This window comes from Pleurodeles waltl, chromosome 12 (assembly GCF_031143425.1).
Source record: "Pleurodeles waltl isolate 20211129_DDA chromosome 12, aPleWal1.hap1.20221129, whole genome shotgun sequence".
In the NCBI taxonomy this organism is placed as follows: domain Eukaryota; kingdom Metazoa; phylum Chordata; class Amphibia; order Caudata; family Salamandridae; genus Pleurodeles; species Pleurodeles waltl.
The window spans coordinates 605,471,339-605,498,630 of NC_090451.1; the positions used below are offsets into that span (position 1 = coordinate 605,471,339).

General features: G+C 38.6%; 1 protein-coding gene across 1 annotated transcript in view; it reads left to right on the forward strand.

Moving 5' to 3' along the window:
* The window catches only part of INSRR (insulin receptor related receptor), a 449,037-nt gene that overhangs the window by 113,787 nt on the left and 307,958 nt on the right, over positions 1 to 27,292 (forward strand). The window contains exon 2 of the mRNA XM_069217860.1: positions 9,567 to 10,115. Coding sequence (XP_069073961.1) covers positions 9,567 to 10,115 — 549 coding nt within the window. The remainder of the gene's footprint in view (positions 1 to 9,566; positions 10,116 to 27,292) is intronic.

Genomic DNA, 27,292 nt, shown 5'->3' on the forward strand with positions numbered 1-27,292 from the left:
CCCATTTTCTTACAGTGTGTATCTCGGTATTTTAATAAATTGATTTTAATAAGTGTCCTTGGTAATCAGGGCATGTCTTTGAGAAAACTTTAAGGTGATAGGTGGGATGCTTGTGAAAGTCTCGGCCACAGGCTATCACTCGTAGCTATCTGCTGCCCAAAGCATTAAAGAAAAGAGCTGGTATATAAAAGTGAATTTGTTTATCCTGGAAGATTCTCAGCGTTGGACATACCAACACGTCCACAGTTTGCATTATATTAGAAGAACCAGACACCTAAACCTCCCACACATTTCCCTGCATACTAATAAGAAGCATTGCAGAGCACGCTTCAGTACCCTCAGTAGATGAATGTGCCATTTACAGAATGTGTGAAGTACCATGCTGTAACTTAACCAGCCCGCCCTTTTCCTGAGGGCTTTCGGCCAGCTGTGAGGGCACATTTCATGCTCGGGGTCAGGATCAATGATTTACCACGTGCATGCCTGCTTTATAATTGTAGATCCAAGCCCTTGGCCTGGATTTGTTGCAATTCTTATTCAGCTCTCATTTTCCGCCACTGTGCAGTAGAATTTAAGTTCTGCATTATTTACAGAAATGGTTTGGTTTCTGTGAGTAGGTGTGAGGACCTCTTTACTTACTTCTGTCATTCCAGGAGCACCTCATATCGACTTACTGAAGAACTCCTTGTGAATTTTGCCTTTTTTTTTTTAAAGGATTGTAGTCATGGGAGAACCACCAAATCAGATATTTATCTTCCCATCTTTTTATCGTGTTTGGTCCCACTTCAATACTAATTCTTACCGTATCTGTTTGTTTTTGTGTTTTAATTAGGCTAGATTTCCATTATATCTTGACTGTTTTTGTATCTTAATTAGGCTAGAGTTCCATTTTATCTTGTCAGCTAGGTCTGCATGTTAAAATCTGATCAATCTTAAATGGCTAAGAGCACGTGTGCAAATTTATGAGTGTAAAGTCCAATGACTGACAGTACTAAATCCACAAACAACATTGATACATCAGTGAAGTTGTCGAACTTTTAATTACTATTTACCAGATTTAAACACTGCTGGAAAAGGTTTGTGAAGTTGACATGGTTCAAGGCTTTTTGAAGTTGGAAAAATTGCCTTAACAGGTGGATGGAATTTCTCATGCATATCTTTATCTGAGAGATTTTCCCACATAAAATGTTTAAGGCATGAGGATTCACTTCCATCGATTAGGTTTTGTGTTTTTTCTTACCACAAAACCCACTTTTACTGTTTTCTCACCTTTTTAAACTTCGAGAAGGTGACAGAAGTGAGCTTTGCACACCTATATTTGGAAGATCATTTTCAATAATATTTTATTTTATGTACATACTGAATAGAAGTGACAGAATGTACTGTGTATATATTGACGATGTTAACAAGACTGCATCAAGGTCGTGGTGAACATTTAATTTCCACGAAGGATACTCTATTGAGCTCTGATTGGTGTAAATTTAATTCTCATAGAATGATACCGTATTGATTGCAAAGCGACGTGGAGCCCCCCGTTTAGTCTCGCAAAAAATAGTGCGCAGGCGGTGAGCGTGAGAGCTTATCTCTAGTGCTCTGGGCAAATGGACATTAGCCCTGTAGCCTGACTTAGGGCCTGATTTAGAGTTAGGCAGATGGGTTACTCGTCATAAATGTGATGGATATCCCGTCCATCGTATTACGATCTCCATAGGCTATTATGGGATCGTAATACAGAGGGATCGTAATAAGGAGGACAGGATATCCGTCATGTTTGTGACGGAATAACCCCTCCGCCAAATTCTAAGTCAGGCCCTTAGTTCGATCAATATACAAATTCAGATTTTGATTCCACTTTGTCACTCTCAACATCTAAATACACATTGAAATTGGCAGTTTGGTATTTTTAGAAACGGTACATCCGCCTTATTGATGGTTGCATGCCTCTGAGCTCAGTAAACAAGGAACCACAAAAATACCAAGTCCACAGAGCACAATTACATCCACATATTCTCTGCAGACTAAACCTGAAAGTATGTGAATTAACTGCAGAATATTTTATCTCTGATTTCTCGACCCTGCTGTTGAGACGTTATCGCCTTTTTGAATGAACAGAGCTACTCATGCACCATAATCTCAAAGCATATTAATCAGGTACTAGACAAATTTGCGTAATAAACAGAGGTTAGAAGAAAATGCACATCACTACTCATACTGCCATTTTAATAGAAACCCTGAAGCAGGGCCTTGAAGTGCTTGTTGCCATGTTTGCAAGCAATACAATGAGCATGAATGTGGGTGTCTCTTGGGTACAAGTATAGGGTGGAGCATATCCATGTTTGCATGCAGAGAGGGCAAAAACTTACCAAGACTGCTCAGAGACGGCCACGAAGTGGAAGCCTCTCATCAATCTAGGGAGTGTAGGGAGGCTAGGTGCCCAGTGGCTTCCTTTGTTTCCAATGCGATGAGACACCATTTCAACCAGTGCTTACATTTAAAAAAAAAAAAATACATGGGGGCCCAAGGAATATCCTAGGAGTACTGCACTGCTGAATGCCAAATCCAGGTTTTTGAATACCAAGGTTGCCTAGACTTGATTCCACCTCATGCAACTTACTTCCACCACCCTACATTTCTTGTCTCTATCTCACTCCTACATGCTCTTTTCAAACACTGCTTTATCTTTTTGTCACTGTTTTTCTATCTTTCTCTTTCTACTTTTTCTGCCTTTCTCTCACTCACCCTGGGTCAAGGTCTTATGTCGATAGAAAACAAGCCCGGTCCCCAAAAACAAGTGTTGGTGTCCACCACCTTCACCTAGTGGCACATTTTAAACACTTAACGTAACCTTTGTTTATATAACCTGATTATTTTGCAGTAGCACTTGTGTGTTCGCTTGCTGGTATGATGGGTGATTATGACAGCTCTACTCTGATCTTGTACTCCAAAAACAACCCACGGAGGAATTAATGGATCAGACGTGGGCCAACCCAAATCTGTATGCACTTTTGCTTCTTCTTATGTCTATGTAAGGAAATACGTTTTTTTGCAGGTTTCCTGCCACTTTTGTTCCCCATTTGGGCTATAAGCTGCTGTGTTTTTTTACTCCTAGAGTGCACTGAGGCCTGCTGTCCAGACCTCAGTGACCGTGTTGAGTCCCTTTAACAAAAGTTATGTTGAATTGTGTGCCCCAGTTGGCAAGTACTGACCTAATTATAAGTCCCTAGGTTATGGTATCCAGGTGTAAAGGTTATGTAAGGCAGAGTGTCCACAGAAGGCTGTAGCTCTGGTTATGCCACCCTGTGCATGACAAAAAGTAAAACATGGCTCTTAGCCTTCCACTGCAGACTGGAAAGGCAGTGTCACACTGCAAGTTCAACTTTGCCATTGCCATTATTGACAATGTCCCCAAGCCTCTTATTAATATATATGTCTCCTTTAAGGAAGGCCTATCGAGCCTTATGGCAAGGAGCTGTATATTATTAAGCAAGACATATAGCTTCATAAATGTCTTAGTAGCAAACCCCCAAAGGTTCTTGTTTTGCTGAAGAAAGTTAGTAGCTCCATTGGCTAACACACAGTTACAGGTTGACAACCCAACCTGGCTAACTTCTGAATGGGACTACCTAACTGGGTACTGTAAAGTATCAAATTAATTGTGGCTTTAAATGTGACTTGTAGCCAAGTCGACATTCATGTCATTTTTAAAGTTAAGCAATTTTTTGAAAGTTGCCACTCTGTGCCCCAACTAGTCCAGAGGCCTCACAAGGACCCTGGTGCGCACACACAGCTTTCTGCCTACCTGGGCTGATGTGTGAACAGTTCCCAGGCTCAGAAACAAAGGCAGTTGCTGCAAAGTGAGGAGTGACCTCCTCTCCCAGGATGGCCCCTCAGGTGTTAGCCCAAAAGGTGAGCTTAAAAGGATAAGTAACATTTGAAGGGAAAATGGTGAGAACACTCCTGAGCAGACTTCCTTTTGTTCCTGTATGCAAGTGGAGACCGGGACAGAGAGGGAAATCCAGTGTAAGAACTGGTTTCCCATGGGCATGTAGCCCTTAGGTAGCCGCACCATTGGAGTGGGCTATTAAACTCCTGATGAGAAAGGAAGGCTCGTACTATCTTGAAAGGGGCAGGAATGTTGCACTATAGGATAGCCAGATGCCACACAAACCGGAATTATGTTACCCTAGAGGAGGGGACCTGCTAGCCCATTGGCTAGTGACCTCGTTGTCCCCTCTGGGCTCTTTCCTGGGTTAATTATGGCACCCCTGGCACCACTGCCACCCTGACCCTCAGTACACTGTGGATTTGGAGAGAGGACCAAAGAAGGACCATCATGCTGGTGTTGAAAGGGCACAAAAAGAGGCTGCATCATCAGAAGGACTGCACTTTTGACTAGTAAAGTGTAGATCGTGTCCATGGCTCCTGGCCTGGGGAGAAGTTGATTGCCTACCCTAGATAAAAGCAGTCGACTCCAAGGGTCAGTTGGCTGGCCATCTGGAAAAGCACCAGGGACATCATTGCTGGAAGATCCAAAATCGCCAAGGCTCTGATGGCCACTAAACTGTCAAAAGTATCCTTACTGGCCTCCTAAACCTCTATCCTGTCAGATTTGGTGGCCCAACTTGTGTTGAAGTTGCTGAACAAACTCTTTCAAACGTATCAAAAGTTTACACACATTCTGTTGACCAATGCTTGTTTGCGGTTGATTTAAAAAGTTAATTAATATTTAAAAAATCATATCTCCGGAACCCTCTGATGGATTTTGATGATCTAGGACTCTAAACATTCATAAAATCATAATCTATCATATAAGTGTGTGTCTTTTTAGGGTCGAGTCTGTGTCGCATGCGCTTGCGTTTCGCTAAGCGAGATGCTTTAGTAAATAAAAAGGGCTCTGAGCCCTGTCCACATCACATCGGTGTCTGTCATTGGCTTGTGGGCTTGCCTGCTAGAATGTGCTTAGTTTCATTAGTGGAAGGCATGCACATGTCATGCCTTTTCCGGTGGATAGCCCTCCTCGAGGGCATCGACCAAGTACAGAAAACAAGCGAGGCTCACTGTTTTCTGTCCGGCTCGTGGACTACTTTTTCTCTATTTTCCCAGCGCGATCTCGTTTGGCAGAAGTCGAGCGCTTTACATAATATCAGCCTTGTTACACAGTTAATTGCACTTTTTCGGGTTACGTACATAAATGCACTTTTGCCGATAGGTTTCATTACCAGTGAAAAGTCGGGTTAGGAGTTTACAACGCTATTATCTCTAGCACGAGCAAACGCGAGACCCGTTGCATTGCAAATGCTTGTTTATTTTGTGTCTTCTGACTTTCCTATTTCATTGTTTGGTGCTGTTAAATACTTCACACATAATTTCTTTTTCAAGCGTTACTGCTTACAGCTACAGCTACCCAGGGTGAACTTAAGGTTAAATAAATGAGCCTGACTAGACCCAAGACAGTATTTGTGAGTGTACTGCATGATAAGGACCCACAGCTATATATATATATATCTATATATATATATATTATTTCATCAACAGATGGACTGATAGCCATCTGATGGCTGCACCGATCCCATCACGTATCTCCCAAGTGTCGAAGTCAATTGAGTCCAAAGCGCTCGTATTTAGTTGATAAATTTATTTATTTAGCTTATATAGGTAATTCAGAGTCCCGAATGAGATGTCTGTCATATATATATATAGATATATATATATAGATATATATATAGATATGTGTGTATATATATATATATCTATATAGATATATATATATATATATAGTAGACCAAATCCTTACTTCCTCGCAGATTGATGCTTCAACTGCATTTCTCTAACAGATGGACAAAGATTCCTTGAGAAATAGGATCACAAAAAGTGACCTCCCAGTCTCAGCTCTCCATGGGCCATGTAGCAATAATGATGAATTCTAATGTTTGATGCATAAACTAGCTAATTTACGATGTTCTGACACAGTTTTTGAATAACTCAACACCTGTTTCTTCATCTCTTGGTGCTCTTGAGTGTCTCAGTAGGCAAGGTGTTTTTTCTGGTTGTGGCTCTTAAAAATGGCAGAGGCTCCATGGGTGCGGGTGTCTGGTGTAGCCACCTTGTATGAACCTCAGCAAGCATGCTCAATGGGTCCTTATAATGTAGTTTCATATTGTTTGGATTTTCTGCATCTTTCTGTTTTCATTTTGTAGACTGTCATCTGCTAGCTGTGTGACCTAAGGACATTCACTTAGGTGCATGGCCTGGCCCGAGAAAGGTATTCCAGTCCTCATCAGTGGTTGATGATGAAGTTACATATTCATACAATATGCTCTAATATTTATGGAAAAAAGAAAACACTTTTTTTCGGGCTCCCTAGAGCTTGACCACTGGTGCTATCAAGGTTCTTAGTTTTGGTAAAGTGTCAATTAAAGTTCATAATTTGGGATGGGGAGCAGAGTAGAATTTGGAGGTCTCTGCCTTTTGGTGACTTGATCTGCCAACTTATCTTTTTGTTTGGGCACTTGTTCTCAGTCTTATTAAGCTTAACTAATGCTATGAAACCATATGTCCAGGCACTCGGGTTAAGGTCCAGAAATTATCAGTTTGATTTGAGGGCATTTGCCAGAATGTCTGGTTGGGGTTTCACTAGATGTGTTCATTCCAATTGTCTGAGAACATGCTTCAACCTAATGATACCTGGGTCATGCTTAAATCCAGAGGACACATTTTCAAATTATGCTTGCCTCGTATGCCATACTGTATGATTCTGGATATTCACTTTTCCTGCTTGTGACTTAGCTCGGTTAACTTTTGCTGTCTCTAAACTGCAGTTCTTATTGTTTTTGCCGAAATCAGGACAATACTGTATAATTGATCCATGATCTGCTGCTTCTCCGATTAAAAATCAAACTGAGTTGACTGCTTAGAGCTGGCAGTAAATATGGAAACCTGCAGTGGTGCAAGGTATCACATTGTTCATTACAAATACAACTATTTTTTATGCCATCCTTAAAGGTCTATTTAAATGTAATGCCTGTGGCTGATGATTACCCAATTTGTGTTGTGGTCAGACATTTGGAGGTGAGGCTCTAGCCTTGGTGTAGGGTGAAAAAAGTCTTGTAGCATATGACTGGCTCATTCCTATCACATAGGGATCTAAAAACCAGGCCTTTTGTTTCAAGTCCACTAATCTACCTCAAGGGTCTACGATCAATCACCAGTGTTGCACTGGGATGCACCCTGTACCAGGAGGAGCAATGGATAGCTGGAGCCTAGTTTATACACTTCTACTGTGGTTCCTCTGTGTACAACTGTGCCTAGATGGGCATGGTAAAAAAGGAAGCTTTCTAGACAGTCTCTATATATGGATGACTCAGTGAGCGAGGCACTTGCGGCTTAGTTGATTGTAGTGTCAGGTCCATACAACCAACTACTTCTTGTTTGATTATTTTGGTATACCCCGCCATGTTTTCTTGAGCTGGAGACCCATCGCTTTATGGAGTCATGTGTCTTCTAACAAGTGCTCTAGATGATGTTCAATCACTTTTCCATGGCTGGACATTGGCACAATTATTAATGTTGGATATATGAATAAGAGTGGGCACAGGGTTTAAGTACGCTGTACACTTGGGCAAAGTTCAGTTAGCTTCAATTTGCTTGGGTGAGCTGAAGTTACACTGGTGCACATGGAGTCACCTGAAATATCAATAAACCCTCAAGATCCCACTATTCATCAACAGGAAATCCAAAGAAAAGCCACTGCAACTGCTCGCTTCACAGGAAAGAGGTTTGGGGAGGAAGCGTAGGCAGGGGGCCTTAAGCTGCTTGGAGTTGAGTGGTGACAGCAGAGGGAAATGGCGTCAGGAGTGTGGATCATGGTGAAGCAGCAGAGAAAAGAGCAAATGGGATACTCTGTCCTTGAAGCAAAGAACAGGTGACATGGGACTATCACTGTGCAGCTTTCTTGCTACCTGAGTGAAGCACCCAAATGGTTGGTAACCTGCCATTTAGCCTGGGCTCAATAAATGCTTGAACTGAAACTTTACATTTGAAACGGGGTCCATGAAGGTGTCGACAGTTTAGGTTGGATTCTTAACTGGTGCATTGTTAACGTTTGTGAAATAAGTTTCTACTATATATATATATCTTGTGCCTTCGAGGGGGAGGATCTTGTGAAATAATCAAAAGTCACTACACATTGCAAAGACCTTCTTTAAACAATTCTTGATTCTAACACAAGAAATAGTGGTGTTAGTGTATTTATATGGGTCTATAACATATATACTATTTAGAGAAACTATGGGCCAGATGTAGGAAAGCATTTGCGAGTCTCAAACGGCAAAAATTGCTGTTTGCGACTCGCAAATCGCATTTTCCTATTCAGAAATGCATATTGCGAGTCGGGACCGACTCGCAAAATGCATTTCAGAATCGCAAATAGGAAGGGGTGTTCCCTTCCTATTTGCGATTCGGAGTGGTATGCAATAACATTTGCGACCGCATATGCAGTCGCAAATGGCGTCGCAGTTACCATCCGCTTGAAGTTGATGGTAACCCACTCGCAAATTGGAAGGGGTCCCCATGGGACCCCTTCCCCTTTGTGAATGGACCCAAAACTATTTTTTCAGGGCAGGTAGTGGTCCAAAGGACCACTACCTGCTCTGAAAAAATACGAAACTAAAGGTTTCGTTTTTTTTTTTTTAAATGCAGCTCGTTTTCCTTTAAGGAAAACGGGCTACACTTAAAAAAAAAAAAAAACTGCTTTATTTAAAAGCAGTCACGAACATGGAGGTCTGCTGACTACAGCAGGCCTCCATGTTTGCGAGTGCCTATAGTCGGTATGGGGCCGCAATTTGCGACCCACCTCATTAATATTAATGAGGTGGGTCTCTGCGACCCCATACCGACTCGCAGACGGTGTCTGAGACACCGTTCTGCATTGCAAATTGCGACTTGCAATTTGCGAGTCCTTCCGACTTGCAAATTGCAAGTCGCAATTTGCAATTTTCCTACATCTGGCCCTATATGTGTAAGATATATGAATACGAATATTTGATTTCTATATTGTTTGAACATCTTTGATACCTGTAAAAAAACACACCTTATATCAATGAGCAACTAAGGCAGGTGTACATTAGATTTTATATTCCAGTAATGTTTTAAAGTCAAAATGCCATACTTTTCTGTTGTATATCTGCCACTGTCTACATAAAAGTAATTGAAATAATCATGTTGGACACATGATGCAACTATTCCTTTACAAGAGCTTTATATACTATTCCGTTTTTCACTTATCTATGGCTTTTGCAATATACCAAAAGTCTTTACTTTCAATTGTTGCAGTCTATGTCTTGTCTAAAGTGCTAGCCTTAAACATCAATACTTAAACATAGCTGAGAATTGTAAACTGACTCTATATGACTTGCAGTGTCTATACAAGTTTGCATTCTTCCGTCTCATTAGCTAGTAACCCTTAACTTTAAAATCTTGATCACAAATTAAATGTGCATGGAACAATGTGGAAGAGAAATTGTGTATTCTATAATATTTGACATTTAATTGAACATTTTCTTTTTCAGTTTGTGGGAGTATGGATATCCGCAATGAGGTCTCCCAACTCAGGAAACTGGAAAACTGCACAATCATTGAGGGATACCTGCAGATTCTTCTAATGTTCAGTAGCAAATGCGAAGACTTCCACGGCCTTAGCTTCCCAAAGTTGACTGTGATCACAGAATACCTGCTCCTCTTCCGTGTGTACGGCTTGGAAAGTCTTCGGGATTTGTTTCCCAACTTGTCTGTCATCCGAGGAACAGACCTTTTTTTCAACTATGCACTGGTTATATATGAGATGCCTCATTTGCGAGATATTGGCCTGCACAGCCTCACCAACATCCTTCGGGGTGCCATCCGGATAGAAAGGAACCAAGAGCTGTGCTACATGTCCACCATTGACTGGATGCTGGTCTTGGAGTCCACCGAGAATAACTACATTGTTGGTAATAAGCCAGTTGAAGAGTGTGCTGATGTGTGCCCTGGGATCCTTGATGTGGAAAAGCCTTGTGTAAAGACCCAAATCAATGGCCTAATGGAATATCGCTGCTGGACATCTATCTACTGCCAAAAGGGTAAGAGCAGCAAATCTTTCCAAATATTTTCGTACTATTTCTGTTTCCCTCAACTTAAAATATACTCCTGCTATTACAGTGTGATTGTGTATGTTTCTCTCATAGTTGTTTTGTTGACTGCATGACTTCAGATTATGTGTATCAGTCAACCATATTATCGCTGAGCTAAAAATCTTAGTGTAATCTAAAATGGGTGCCTCAAATTTCCCACATCTACCCCAACACCACAGAAAACTATTATTTGTACTTCAGTTTCTCGGTCCAGGTGCTCAGGTCCTCCTATTTTTCAGTGCTTGTATATGTTATACTGACTTCCTGCTCAGACTTCCTCACAAGCCATTGTTCTCTTTGCTTCCATTGAATTGCTTACTAGCCCCAACTCTGTTGCATCTGAAGTAGTTTACTGCAGTACAAAGCACTCACTTTGCTTCACAGGCAAGCGGTAAGGGGCAGTTTTTGTTTTCAGTAATGGAATTTAGGCTTACTTCACAGGCAATGGCCCCTGATGACTTTATGGAGCTAATCAGGCAATCGGGCAAGACGTAATGGCTTTCTTTTTTCCCTTTTCTCTCCTTTCTTTCTCACTTTCTTTCTCTTCTGTTCCTTCTTTATATCTACTGAAATCCATATATATATATATATATATATATATATATATATATATATATATATATATATATATATATATATATGTATGTATATAAATGTGTGTGTATGTGTATATATATATATATATATATATATATATATATATAGATATTCAGATGTGATTGGTGGTTGCTGGTGTGAAACCCGAATGCCAGTGGTGCTGCACAAGAGGTGCGACTACCATCTGTGCCCTACAAATCTCCTGAACCTTCATCAATTACAGTAAAGAGCGGCACTCGAGCAGCAGCAGTGCTTTTTTCCCACCATTTATTGAGCCAATCTGTAATGTGCCCTCGTGTTCCGGCTGCCAACATCAGTCTTAGTCATGATATGTGATGCCATTTTTAGTGCAATTAAATACCACCAGTAAGTAATGTACATAGACATAAAAATATACTTCTCAGGCATCAACATTTCCTCAGTTTTGTAAATAAAAGAGACGTGCAATAGTAATTTACATTGCATTTCCTAAACTGCAAACAACCTCTTCTGTATTTGGCTGATAATGTTTCCATCGCAAACTTTCCACAGTCAAGCCCCAGTGGGCTGTATAATTAATATCAGCATACCAACAAAATAAGAAAGAGAAAAACTGAAGGGAGAGAAGGGGCACAAGGAACAACTATAGTACCCTCTCTAAACTAAAACAGAATTAATTCAGATTTACATAACACTTCAAACTTATTCTAACATCAAATCCACAATTACCAAATTATCATGAAATGAAATGAAATGCATTTATATTCAAAATAACTTCCAAGTGGCAGTACTCAGATATATCAGCTCTTTGAAATCTTCATATCAACTATGTTATCCAGGTAAATGATGCTTGAAAGTTTCTTTAAAAAAAATCTGAAATACAGTGAAATAAAAATAGTAAAATCCTCAAACAACATCATTGAAATAAAGCAAGTAGAATATACCTTCACCAGACAATCACTCAATACTTACTCTTTCAAATGTACATAGAATTCCTCATCTACAGTCAGACCCCAGGGTTCTATGATATCTAAGGCCAATATATAATTGGATTCCAGTTTGTGCAACTCCTTTTCTCTATGTCCTCTTATTGTGCAACTCCTTTTCTCTATGCCCTGTTATTTTTTTCATGACATCAATAACATCATACTTCAAGTTGCTGCCATCCCCACCGTGTGTACTATGGAAGTGTCTAGCACCCAGTAATATTTTATCTTAGCTGTGGATGGCTCCTAGCTGTTGCAGGATGTGTTTATGAACTAGTACAATCTTACTGTCTAGATAGCTCTTTTGACATGGGCTTATAAACCACAATATCACTTCTGCAGTTGAAATGTTCTCTAATTCTGTGTTTTCTTTTCTCTGGGATATTCAATTCTGTCATATGTTCACTATTTCTAAACGCTATGCACTTGACTATATTTAGTAAATTGATCTTTTGCTTTCAACCAAAATTATTTTCCTATTTTTTTCCTTACTTTTGACTAGTTCGTCCTTCATTGAGTTTGCCCTTCTGAACGTCATTTTTGCGTATGTTTGCCATTAACGGGATCACTCTTCAGTAAATGCCAATCTTTGCCCATTATAGTTCTTACTCTATTGTGATCAATATACAGGTTCTTGCTTACAGAATAGTTAAATTGGTATTTGTACTCCATTAGATTTGAACACTTTCATAGATGTGCTGCACATAGTTAAATGGGATATGTAAAAGTCATGTACAGATTGTGCAGTAATCCATATGATGATGGAAGATACATGCGCTTTAGTACCACAAATAGAGATTCAAGAAAAACATTTTATAGATTAAAAAAACAAGGGCTATAAAGTAAAACATAAGATTTCCAATATATGAAAGCTTCAGCTTTTTGCAGATTTACAGCTTGAGATTGGCTAAAATGAGTCCGGGATATGATTCAGGGGGAGGTGTGGATTGGTACAAGACCTCAATCCTTGAACAACTAGTTTACGTGTCACATTTGCTAGGCTGGCATCTTTGGGATAATGGAGATGTCATCACAGAGTCTTAAAACAAATATCTCTAAAGATCAAAAGTGAAATGGTGTAAGGCAGTGTTACAGTACAGGTGCGACTATCGGCTGAGTTTGGTTTCTCACAATATCGGAGAAGGAGTGTGCTACACTAGTCCAGATACTGCCGTGGATGGCTGAGTACAAGGATGAATATTGTGTCATTGGTTTGTCAGAGAGACATCCTAGATAAGAATGGTAAAGTAGTGTAGCTATGTGTCAGCCATGTTATACATTGTTCCAGTGGCAGAAATGATGATTCAATATGGGAGTGGGGGCGGTGGATTTAATGTATTGGGGTTATCCTGCTATTAAGCTTTTGCATTAATCAGGCGTACTCCTCGGTAATCTTACTTATCAGACACTGAAGTGCAGTGCAGTGAATTTTGTATAATGTTGAGTAGTTGAATAGGCAATAATAGTGGAGAAGACACATTATTCTAAGTGTACGCTCATTATATTCTTATCCTGGAAATTTCACAAAGTTACGTGAAATGCGATCTAGAGTGTGAGAAAGTGGGTTATTAGCTGCGGTGGATGGTAGTCCACCTAAAGAAGGTGCCTATTCTTGCTAGGTCCAGTAAAAATGGTTTTAATAATTTTAACCAGAGCTGAATCTCTGTTAGCTATGGCACAGAGCTGATTGGCTTAATTTAAGAAAATGTGTAAAGCATTTAGAAGTATCAAAGCAGTTAAAATGTTGAAAATGCAACACAATAAAATCCCACTCCAATTTATAAAAAAGAAGAAGAATGTAATGAACAAAATGACACCAAAATAACAAAAACCCAATAAGGGGGGAACACTTAAGAATATTAATTTTTCAGTTTTCAATAAAAGTAGTGGCAAAAAGCATTTAGCATCAACAGCGGTTTTCTGCTTGATCAGGGCCTACGCATGATTCAAGGCCAACCACAATTAAACAGGTGGGCTACAGAAACCAGATGAAGCTGTTGACCTTTGGTGGGAGAAACTCAAAACTCATGCCCAAGGAAGATCCCTCACTTTCTGCATACTTTTGGCACCTTCGTTCGGGGAACATTTCTATGTTGTGACTTTTTTGGAGCTTGGATCCACCAGCGGTGCAAGGGTGCAAGCTGCAGCAGAACCGGGCTTCTCGAGGTCCTGATACCCTCTCCATGGGTTCCCAGTGAAACTGATTTGTTGGTGCAGAAAAGCTCAGAGAGGTAGCAACTTGAACCTTTGGGCCAGCCTCAATGCATCCTTTATCAGATTGACTTGGCAGGGTTCTTCCAGTCCTCCAGAGGTCTTTGGAGCCAAAACGTCTGTAAGTCCCAGTTTTTTCAGGAAGTGTACACTTTGATACAACCAAGGATCCAAGAACCTCAGGAATAGAACTTGGGGATCAAGACTCACTCAGGAATAAGCTACCAGCAGGGTCCATGGCAAAACAGTTGGAAATTGTCACCTGGGCTCTTCAGAAAAAAGAGCTTCTTGCATCATTCTGTAGCCTTATAGCTCAACACAGCCAACTAAACCTTGATGTCTTCTTCTTTGATATAGGTACAAGTGGGAGCAGGTCTAGCACTTCAGTCTCCTCACAGGTCTCAGCAGCAGGTATAGTCCTTCTTCTGTCTCCCACAGGTCCAGCGATGTTCTGAAGAGTATGTCTATGGGTGCCACAAGGTCCCTGTGGTTACCATAACCACTTTTGCAGTAGTCCTTGTTTGCCCTACTGCAAACAGTCCCACAGTGCCCTTCTTTACCCAAGCCCATACTGGTGAAATCGCTCTTCCCTCGTGCCTAACCCGTGCGCCCACCCCAGAGGTGTGGCCTGGAAAATGAGGAACTTCTCCCCTGTGGTCACTTTAAACTAATTCTGTGAGCAATTCCTCTCCCACTGGGTGTGGTGCGTGCTTTACTAGGGGAACAAAGAGGTGCCCTGCTCAGGTGTCACCTAACATATGCCTGTGACAAGGTAGGCATCTTTGAAATGTATTCAAGTTCCTGGTAACATCCCTGCTGGTCATCTTGTCAGAGGAAGAGAAACACCTCCCGACACCCAAGGCCTTGGTGCTGCTCTTTGAAGCAATTTTCACACCTCATCACAGGGCTATTTAGCTGCCAGGTGACAGTGAGAGCTGATGCAAATGGACCTCCAGAGGCTTTAGGCAGGGGAAAATGTTGTTTTCTAAAAGTACTTTTTCCTTACAAAATCTCTTTCACATTAAATTATTTTGAAATCTATTAAAATAGTCTTTTTGTATCTAAAATTATATTTCTAGCTGCTTTCAAAACAAACATAGCATTGTTAAATATAATAATGCAATCCAGTGCTTTCCAATTGAACATCTAGCCTTGCTGAAGTGAAAATTGCTTTTGGGCTTTTTCACTTTATGGAAATGTGACATATCATAATTCCACATGTCTTACTTGTAAATACCATGCACCATGCCTGATAGCTTATAAGGGCTTCTTTGTTGTGACTTATATTTAAAAGAAAGGGGTTGACCTGTTAAAAGATTTGGAAGGGTAGAATTTGCAGGTTAAAACTGCAACACACTAGATGCAATGTTTGATCTTCAGTCATGTTTGTTTGATATTTGTAGTGGGTGGTACAATGGGTGCAGCAATCCACGAGTGACATCTTGCAGACCCTGGGTACCATACACTAAGGACCTCTAGGTAATTTAAATATGCCAATTAGGGGCATAACCAACTTCAGAATGTTTCAGGTGTCAGAGCATGTGCACTGGGGCTTAGTTAGCATGGTGGTCAGTACAAGGAGTCATAAGACCAGCAGCACAGATCCACCAAAAAAGGGCTGTGATCATGCAAAAAGAGGCATTTTCCTACATGTGTGAATATATATTGCTTTGAAAGGGTGATGAGGCAGTTGATAAATAAAGTACCTAATTGACTTCTTGAGGAGTTGAGCTCTTGTGAGTGGAAGGCGCTCTAGTGTTTGAAGATGAGATGGCATTTGGAGATTTTATATTGAAGGGTGGTGAGAACATGCCAAAAGAAATGAAGTTCTGCATATCATCAGTATTTAAGTTCTGAAGGAGGTGATATCACTGTGGGTGCTTTTGTGAGGGATACAATTAAAGACTTCAGCTGAACCTTGGTTCTATTGTGCCATAGCAAATGACAATCCTGATTTTAATACACACTATATGCTTGGAGATAAATGAACATGTGTTTATGCATCTGAGTGTGTTCATTTACCACAAGTTTGTTTTATAGAATAATGGTGCAAACTGCTTTGTTATTTTTGTATGCATTTTGTTTAATGTTGTTTTCACATCCACACAGTCTGGTTTCACTGCATAATAAATAGAAATGAAACTCTCCACGTCAGTGCTTGTTGTTAACTGAAGCCAGGAGGTAAAATCTTTTGTTGCATTTGGCTTTGTAACTTACAGTCCTGCACTTATAGGGTTCCAAACATACCATTCAACGTCCTATCCTTTGAATGAAAGCATTATGTCTGGCTAAACGTCCCCAACCAGGTATTTAAGGTCATCAGAAGTAATGAGATGAGTAAGAGACAGCAGGAATGTCAGAAGGCACTCTGCCCAAAATGGACACTTCATTGAAGACCATCTGGGCCCATATCACACACATAGTGCATTTTCCTTGTTTGTGCCAGGAGCACCTTTTAAAAGATGCTCCTGGAAACCTGCCTGCACATTTAAGGCGGATTAGAGATCCCCTTGCAGGCAGGTGCAGCGAGTGACTACACCCACCTGCAAGGGGATATCTAGGGGGTCAAAGGGACCCCGATTCCACCCCTTCAGTGTTCTATCATCCGGGGACCACTGTTAGTGCACCTTCTGACAGCTTCTTTGCATCTGCGCCCGTGTCTATGATACTTTGCAGGCACAGAGGCAAAGTAACGTGGCCCCATGCAAATGAGGGAACTCTCTCTGGTGATAGCACTGGCATTATATGTACCCCAGCGCTACTGGTATTACAGAAGGAGTTGCACAAGCATCTGTGGCCCCTTCTGTAATACCAAAGTGCCCCGGGGCCTGCAAAGCAGGCGCACATGTCCGTGGCACCCCTGGGGCATTTCCATTATATGGCCCATGGTCTACAGCACATGTACAGGAGTTAGTACATGGCTCGCCAGCTAACGAAGCAGAATAATATAATGTCACAAAAAATGGGGAGTTTGTGACTTCTGTATTAAGTATGCCTTATGAACAATTTTTGGAGTGCATGATTTATTTACTCTTATAATATTCATTGTTAAATAACATTATTATGGTAGCCTTAATGGATATAATATGAATTGCATTAGTACATAATAAACACTGATTATTACAACAGACAAATGTGCTGACTAATGATTTGTTAGGATCCCGGGTATGGCTCCTTATTGGTGCCATACATGATCCCTATCAATCCTATGAGTCTAGTTGAAGAATGTGGGGGGAAACAAGCTGTCTGCTATCCTCCCTGCAGGGGCTAAGTATCTCCCTCTGGGGTCTAGGGATATCTGTCTTGATGTGATCCTTAAAAAGTTTGGGTTCAGAAGAGAGATATTCTGACTGGTGGAGAAGTAATTAATTAGATTGAGGAACACCAGGAAACTGAAAAAGAGTTGTTGGAGAGGTAAGAGCAGCAGCAATTTCGTGCCTTTCATGAGACTTCACAAGTTGGGAGTTTAACAGCGAAAAAGGATACAGAAAGTGTGAGACAATTAGGATAATTAAGAATGGAGGAAAGATGATTATGATGAGCATAAGTAATGAAGTTTGAAATGTGTGAAGGTTGTTTCAGAGGAATGACTTTGACAGAAGTCATGTGGCAGTTGGATAAGTAAATTGAGGCAGGAGAGGTAAAAGAGGTAAAACATGGGGTAATTCAATAGCAAACATTCAAAGATTTTAGATAAAACTTTAAGATAAGATGTTGTAAGGTAGTTGCCTGGGAGGATGGATCTTCAGTTTCTGTGGAAGACCTGTATGTGTTTGCATGTTGCTGATCCCCAGAGTGGCAGAGACTAACCTGTAATACTGCAGCATCACCTGAGCGTGCAAAATAATGTTACAAAATCTCTATTGTTCTGTGTCTGGAATATGAGACTGAAAAATTATGTTATGGATGTTTTGTTGCCTAATGTGTGACATGGTGTTGTGGATGCTAAATTGCCCTCTGGACTGAGGATGAAGAGTACACAATGATGTTATGGAGGTTGTATGACATTGCCACACATGCCTTTATCAAGCATGCCTTTACAACAGAGCCTTTACCACGCATGGTATATATACTTAAGGTAAATAATACACACACATACAAACACAGACACACACACACATTCTCTCTCTATCTCTCTTTCTCTCTCACTCACCTGTAAAAAAAAGGTTACAGGGATGTTATAGTTAGGATCACGTTTTACCCACACAAAACCATAGAAATTCAGTAGTTATAGTTATACTTATATTAAGAAACTATAACTCATGGCCTTAAGTTACTTACCAGTATGAGTTATAGTAGTGTAGCTATAACTGCAGAATTTCTTTGGTTTTGTGTAGGTAAAACGGAAACCTACGTTTTTTTTTTTTTTTTGTAAATTTTTTTTTTTACGTAAAGTAATATATAAATACTGTAAATTAATACATGCACCAAACCCCTGCTGCGCATGGCCTTCGGCTGTATGGGTGTATGGTGTGGGAGTGGGTAAGGTCTTTTTTCTACTGGGCTTCACATCCACAGATCCATCGTTGCATTTTAAAGTTGTGCTGAGCACTGAGGTGGATCACCGGATTAGCCAAAACAAATTGCCCAATTATTTTGCCCATGAGGGGTCACTTAGAGACCCTCCATATGTCCTATGGGGTCAGGATACCTCTTTCCTGATCCATTATATGCATTTTATTCATGTTTTCTCCCCATGGGCCCAGCCAAGAGACAAAATGGGTTCCTCAGCATTCCTTTCAGGTTGCGACCAACCATCCAGGGCCTTGCTTTTCACTTGGATTCATGGGTAACCGCGGGTCCGAGAAGGATCCGTGTCCCTAGATATCTATATTATTTTTCCTTTAATAACTACAAAACTACTGAACAGATATACACCACATTCCAAAAAGGGCTCTTTCTAGACCAGACCAGGATATAGCTTTCTGGCAAATCTGGTATAATTCCATTCAGCTGCTTGGGCTGTATGGGTGTCTAAAAATTGCAAAATCCCCATAGGCATTGAATGGGGAAAAAAGGGTGTTGAAAATCCCCTCTTTTTCTTGGCCACTACCTGACAAATAATCCCAACACTTTTGGACAGCAGCAGAAGTTAGTGGCAAATTACTTCTGAAAAACATGTGTGTGTGTGTGTGTGTGTGTGTGTGTGTATATAAATAATATATATATATATATATATATATATATATATATATATATATATATATATATATATATATATATTCAATGAAAAAAAAACAAAGGTTTCTGGGACGCTATAGCTAGGGTCATGTTTTACACACACAAAACCATACAAATTCAGCAGTTATAGTTTTAATTATGTCAAGAAACTATAACTCATGGCCTAAAGTTACTTTATGGCATGAGTTATTTCATTTTGATAAGTATAAATATAACTGCTGAATTTCTATGGTTTTATGTGTGTTTTTTTTAATATATATATATCTATATATATATATATATATATATATATATATATGCAAAGAGAAGATAAATATAATACTCGCACACTCGGATTTCAGGAACAAAAAAAGATCAGTTTAATCTACACACAACGCGTTTCGACTGACACAGCAGCCTTGGTCACGTGATAAACATCACCACTAAAATACCATTTAAATACCCTGTTAGCATAGACATAGAAATAGGACATTTAAAATGTGCAACCAATAACAACACACACTACTTTGCAGATGTTATCGTAATAATACTTTTAGTACTTAGATCAGTTCATGACCCTATATAATACCAGATATAATTCAGATATAATTATTAAATTACAAATCATTTCCCCCAATATTATTAATAAAATTAATAAATTTGTATTATCAGTTTTTGATGAAAATTCATTGTTGAATTTAAAAGGGGAAATAACCAAGTTAAATAACAGTGTTCTATCTATTAAAATTCATATTTCTTTGTTCTGGACCATAATGTCTGTAAAAATATTTATCATTTTAAAAAAAATAGAGAGATGGTAAAATATATACACTGCAAATATATCATCATAAGCTTATTAAAGGCTAAAAGTAATCAACAGTACTAATTTTAACAATCAAATCTGAAAATCTGCAAAGTTAACCACCCATTAATAACGTGAAAAACACTGGAGAATGAATATAAGCAAGCGGGTAAAGTTTGATACTTCTTTGTCCGACCATATTATCTAAAAGAGATATCCAAAAATTAGAGTCAAAATTAGAACAATAACTGAAAATTTAAACATCAAATTAAAATTTGAATATAAACTTGACACTCATAATACATATCACATAGTTGACCAAGGTACTTGATCTAAATCCCATAAATTAATTCTATATATAATAAAATTAAATCTCTGTACAGTCAACTCATTATATATATTTTGGTAAAAAGAATTTTCCAATCGGTAAAAAGTCTCATCAAGATAAATTAATAGTTATCATATAGGTGAGTATTTAATTCCTCCCCCATATTCAAACCAATCAGAGTCTTAGTCTCTAATTCTAAGATATATACTGACTCTTTTTTCCTCAACACTAATTCTCTGTTCCCTCCCCTATGATGTGGAGGAACATGTTCAATACCAAAATAGGATAATTTGGTACAATCAGAGTTGTGTTTTTCTTTGAAATGCCTTGCTACCGGATAATGTTCGTCATTAGATGTAATTGCACGCATGTGTTCTAAAATCCGTTTCTTAACACCATGTTTGGTGCTGCCAATATACCATTGTAAGCAAGGACATTCCAATACATAGATTACAAAGGGGGTACTGCATGTTATAAATTGATTAATCTGTCTGACTTTTCCAGGTTTGCATGTGGCATATTGCTTCCGCATAGTGCTGTAGCGACATGCTTTACAATGGCCACATGGGAAAAAGCCTTGCAAATTGTGTTGTCTCAGTTGTGGAATAGAAGTGATATCATTAGACCTCAAAATGTCATGTAAACTACGTCCTCTTCTATAGGTAATCTGAGGTCTCTTTTGTATATTACTTCCAATAACGGGATCACTTTTCAGAATATTCCAATTCTTTGAAATGATGTTCTTGATCTGTCTTGTATCCTCATTATATGTCATGATGAGTCTAGTCCCATCATTATCATCTGCCTGTTGTTTGATTATATTATCGAAAAGGGTATCCGATCTTTTTATCTCCTTAGTCTTATCGATTGCTCTCTTAATTACCCATTCTGGATATCCTCGCTGTTTAAATCTCATAGTTATCTCCTTTATTCAACCTGAAAAGCTTTGTCAGTACTACTTATTCTTTTAGCTCTTAGTAGTTCGCCAAAGGGGATACTCCATTTTAAACTATCTGGATGACCACTAGAGGCATGTAATAAGCTGTTGCCCGCTGTGTGTTTCCGGAACAGTTCAGTAGTAATATTCTGTTCCCTAATCTTTACCATAGTATCTAAAAATTCAATGGAGGAGCTGCTCACATTACAGGTCAAACCAATATTCAGATCATTCCTGTTCAACTTATCTACAAACTGTATAGCCTCTTTTTTGGTTCCTTTCCAAATAATGAAAAGGTCATCGATATATCTTAACCAAAGAATTGCCTGATTCGCTTCTGGATATAGTTCATCATCTTTGAAAACAGTCTCTTCCCACCAACCAAGAAAAAGACAGGCAAAACTTGGAGCAAAACATGTGCCCATAGCAGTCCCGAGGGTCTGTTGGTAAAGTACCCCATTGAACAAGAAAAAGTTATTGGTTAAACAATACCTTATCATATCAATTACCATCTCAGTATGGGCCAAATACTTCAATGACCTTGTGTATAGAAAATGTTTACATGCATTAATGCCCTTATCGTGATCTATAATGGTATAGAGGGAGTTAACATCCATAGTCAACAACAAGAAATCATCTTCCCATATGATACCCTCCAATTTACCTAGAAAATCCTTTGTATCACGGACGTATGAGGGTAAATTCACAACAAATTCTCTCAGAAAATGATCCACATATTTGGAAACATTTTCAAGTACGCTACCACAAGACGATACAATAGGGCGTCCGGGGGATTGATTTCATTTTTTTGGATTTTGGGTAAGATATACAAAACAGGCAATTTGGGAAAATCTCTCTTCAGAAAGCAATATTCCTCCCATACCAATAGACCTTTGTCTTTCCATTCCATCAATAACTGCCAAATTCCGGTAACACTGTTGACATATGCCTCTTTGGTAGTAACCTTATAGAACTGTGTATTGTTGAGTTGACGCATAGCCTCCTCAATATACTTGTGTTTATCCATGAGTACTATATTACCACCTTTATCAGCGGGACAAACAACTGTGTCCTTATCATCAACCAATTTTGTAATAAACAATCTCTGTGTTGATGTAAGATTCTGATTATATCTAGGTTTAAACCATGTTTTGTGACGAAATTTGATTAGATCCTTCACCACCATATCATAGAATGTATCAATGTTGTCATGATTCATGGTCGGACAGAATGTAGACTTAGGTTTAAAGCCGGTTGCAACCGATAAATCATAGGTAATATTCAGTTCGTCAAGAATTTGATAAACATTGCTGATTACATCAGGATCTACATCATTTCTTTCTAGTTCATACAATGTTATTAAGGAATCTACATCACTGATACTCAATATATCCTGATGTTCAGAAGTCTGGGAATTAATATCCCCTCCCTCAAATGGATTCTTAGATTTAAACCATTTTTTCAATTTCAGTTTTCTAATGAATTTGTAAAAATCAATCCTTGTCTCAGCATAGTTGAAGCGTTCAGTAGGGCAAAATGAAAGACCTAAACATAATGTCAGTTTATCACTTTCGGACAAAGCAAAATTAGACAAATTCACAATTGTCTTATTTACCATGTTGCTATCCATTATATCTGTACATTGGAACTTCTTGTTAGTTTTCCCACTTGTCCCATTGAATAGTCTGTTCTTGTTATGGTTTCTAAGTCTCTCTCGCCTCTTCTTGGTCCGCCCCGTCTTCCTCTTTGGCCCGGTGTCTTTCCTTTGTGGTTCAGGTTCTGTCCTTGTTGGTTCTTGGAAATTTGCCCTCAGTTCCAGACACATGCTTGAAATTCTAATTAAATATGCCTGGCATGATCGGAGAGTTTTATTAGAGGATATCAGAAGAATGAGGGATGAACTTGAGTTGAGACCTGAAAAGGATTTTATATCCAAGTTTATGGAAGCTATGAATCTGAGATTAAAGAAATATGAGGATGATATCAAGTCTAAGAAACAACAAAAGCTACATAGAGATATAGGTGACTATGAGAGTGGAAGAATCCTAACTTTCAGTAGGAAATTTGATCATTTATATAAGTCATCCCCAATTAATTATCCATTACAGGAAAGACAGTCTGTTTCTGAGAGTGATGTGGAAAATACAAGGGAATCTGATACTCATAGTTCCACGGAAAGTGAGAAATCTATTGAGGAAATTACAAACAAACCAGCTACTTTTTTAGACTAGTATCGCCTGCTGCGTCATGGCAGGCAAATTTCCAAGAACCAACAAGGACAGAACCTGAACCACAAAGGAAGGACACCGGGCCGAAGAGGAAGACGGGGCGGACCAAGAAGAGGCGAGAGAGACTTAGAAACCATAACAAGAACAGACTATTCAATGGGACAAGTGGGAAAACTAACAAGAAGTTCCAATGTACAGATATAATGGATAGCAACATGGTAAATAAGACAATTGTGAATTTGTCTAATTTTGCTTTGTCCCAAAGTGATAAACTGACATTATGTTTAGGTCTTTCATTTTGCCCTACTGAACGCTTCAACTATGCTGAGACAAGGATTGATTTTTACAAATTCATTAGAAAACTGAAATTGAAAAAAATGGTTTAAATCTAAGAATCCATTTGAGGGAGGGGATATTAATTCCCAGACTTCTGAACATCAGGATATATTGAGTATCAGTGATGTAGATTCCTTAATAACATTGTATGAACTAGAAAGAAATGATGTAGATCCTGATGTAATCAGCAATGTTTATCAAATTCTTGACGAACTGAATATTACCTATGATTTATCGGTTGCAACCGGCTTTAAACCTAAGTCTACATTCTGTCCGACCATGAATCATGACAACATTGATACATTCTATGATATGGTGGTGAAGGATCTAATCAAATTTCGTCACAAAACATGGTTTAAACCTAGATATAATCAGAATCGTACATCAACACAGAGATTGATTATTACAAAATTGGTTGATGATAAGGACACAGTTGTTTGTCCCGCTGATAAAGGTGGTAATATAGTACTCATGGATAAACACAAGTATATTGAGGAGGCTATGCGTCAACTCAACAATACACAGTTCTATAAGGTTACTACCAAAGAGGCATATGTCAACAGTGTTACCGGAATTTGGCAGTTATTGATGGAATGGAAAGACAAAGGTCTATTGGTATGGGAGGAGTATTGCTTTCTGAAGAGAGATTTTCCCAAATTGCCTGTTTTGTATATCTTACCCAAAATCCACAAAAATGAAATCAATCCCCCGGGACGCCCTATTGTATCGTCTTGTGGTAGCGTACTTGAAAATGTTTCCAAATATGAGGATCATTTTCTGAGAGAATTTGTTGTGAATATACGTCCGTGATACAAAGGATTTTCTAGGTAAATTGGAGGGTATCATATGGGAAGATGATTTCTTGTTGTTGACTATGGATGTTAACTCCCTCTATACCATTATATATCACGATAAGGGCATTAATGCATGTAAACATTTTCTATACACAAGGTCATTGAAGTATTTGGCCCATACTGAGATGGTAATTGATATGATAAGGTATTGTTTAACCAATAACTTTTTCTTGTTCAATGGGGTACTTTACCAACAGACCCTCGGGACTGCTATGGGCACATGTTTTGCTCCAAGTTTTGCCTGTCTTTTTCTTGGTTGGTGGAAAGAGACTGTTTTCAAAGATGATGAACTATATCCAGAAGCGAATCAGGCAATTCTTTGGTTAAGATATATCGATGACCTTTTCATTATTTGGAAAGGAACCAAAAAAGAGGCTATACAGTTTGTAGATAAGTTGAACAGGAATGATCTGAATATTGGTTTGACCTGTAATGTGAGCAGCTCCTCCATTGAATTCTTAGATACTATGGTAAAGATTAGGGAACAGAATATTACTACTGAACTGTTCCGGAAACACACGGCGGGCAACAGCTTATTACATGCCTCTAGTGGTCATCCAGATAGTTTAAAATGGAGTATCCCCTTTGGCGAACTACTAAGAGCTAAAAGAATAAGTAGTACTGATGAAGCTTTTCAGGTTGAATAAAGGGAGATAACTATGAGATTTAAACAGCGAGGATATCCAGAATGGGTAATTAAGAGAGCAATCGATAAGACTAAGGAGATAAAAAGATCGGATACCCTTTTCGATAATATAATCAAACAACAGGCAGATGATAATGATGGGACTAGACTCATCATGACATATAATGAGGATACAAGACAGATCAAGAACATCATTTCAAAGAATTGGAATATTCTGAAAAGTGATCCCGTTATTGGAAGTAATATACAAAAGAGACCTCAGATTACCTATAGAAGAGGACGTAGTTTACATGACATTTTGAGGTCTAATGATATCACTTCTATTCCACAACTGAGACAACACAATTTGCAAGGCTTTTTCCCATGTGGCCATTGTAAAGCATGTCGCTACAGCACTATGCGGAAGCAATATGCCACATGCAAACCTGGAAAAGTCAGACAGATTAATCAATTTATAACATGCAGTACCCCCTTTGTAATCTATGTATTGGAATGTCCTTGCTTACAATGGTATATTGGCAGCACCAAACATGGTGTTAAGAAACGGATTTTAGAACACATGCGTGCAATTACATCTAATGACGAACATTATCCGGTAGCAAGGCATTTCAAAGAAAAACACAACTCTGATTGTACCAAATTATCCTAGTTTGGTATTGAACATGTTCCTCCACATCATAGGGGAGGGAACAGAGAATTAGTGTTGAGGAAAAAAGAGTCAGTATACATCTTAGAATTATAGACTAAGACTCCGATTGGTTTGAATATGGAGGAGGAATTAAATACTCACCTATATGATAACTATTAATTTATCTTGATGAGACTTTTTACCGATTGGAAAATTCTTTTTACCAAAATATATATAATGAGTTGACTGTACAGAGATTTAATTTTATTATATATAGAATTAATTTATGGGATTGAGATCAAGTACCTTGGTCAACTATGTGATATGTATTATGAGTGTCAAGTTTATATTCAAATATTAATTTGATGTTTAAATTTTCAGTTATTGTTCTAATTTTGACTCTAATTTTTGGATATCTCTTTTAGAAAATATGGTCGGACGAAGAAGTATCAAACTTTACCCGCTTGCTTATATTCATTCTCCAGTGTTTTTCACGTTATTAATGGGTGGTTAACTTTGCAGATTTTCAGATTTGATTGTTAAAATTAGTACTGTTGATGACTTTTAGCCTTTAATAAGCTTATGATGATATATTCGCAGTGTATATATTTTACCATCTCTCTATTTTTTTTTAAATGATAAATATTTTTACAGACATTATGGTCTAGAACAAAGAAATATGAATTTTAATAGATAGAACACTGTTATTTAACTTGGTTATTTCCCCTTTTAAATTCAACAATGAATTTTCATCAAAAACTGATAATACAAATTTATTAATTTTATTAATAATATTGGGGGAAATGATTTGTAATTTAATAATTATATCTGAATTATATCTGGTATTATATAGGGGCATGAACTGATCTAAGTACTAAAAGTATTATTACGATAACATCTGCAAAGTAGTGTGTGTTGTTATTGGTTGCACATTTTAAATGTCCTATTTCTATGTCTATGCTAACAGGGTATTTAAATGGCATTTTAGTGGGGATGTTTATCACGTGACCAAGGCTGCTGTGTCAGTCGAAACGCGTTGTGTGTAGATTAAACTGATCTTTTTTTGTTCCTGAAATCCGAGTGTGCGAGTATTATATTTATCTTCTCTTTGCTTAACTAATTACCGGCCTGCTCGTGCCGGTTCTCGCACCACCCCTTTAGGCTGATTGAGATCATACTTCGAGTATTTTTGTAGTCATATATATATATATATATATATATGTATATAGATATAGATATATGTGAAGTTTATAACCCAGTAGCAGTATATGTGGTTACAGTTAGGATCGCTTTTCTATAGGAAAAGCAATTGTTGTATTGACAATACCTTTGACACTGTTTGACAAAACTTTCCAAAAGGTGCTACTTGTTGACTAGTTTTTGCATTTAAAGTTTTGGAGTGATCTGTCAAACTGGAGCTAACTGATAAGGGGA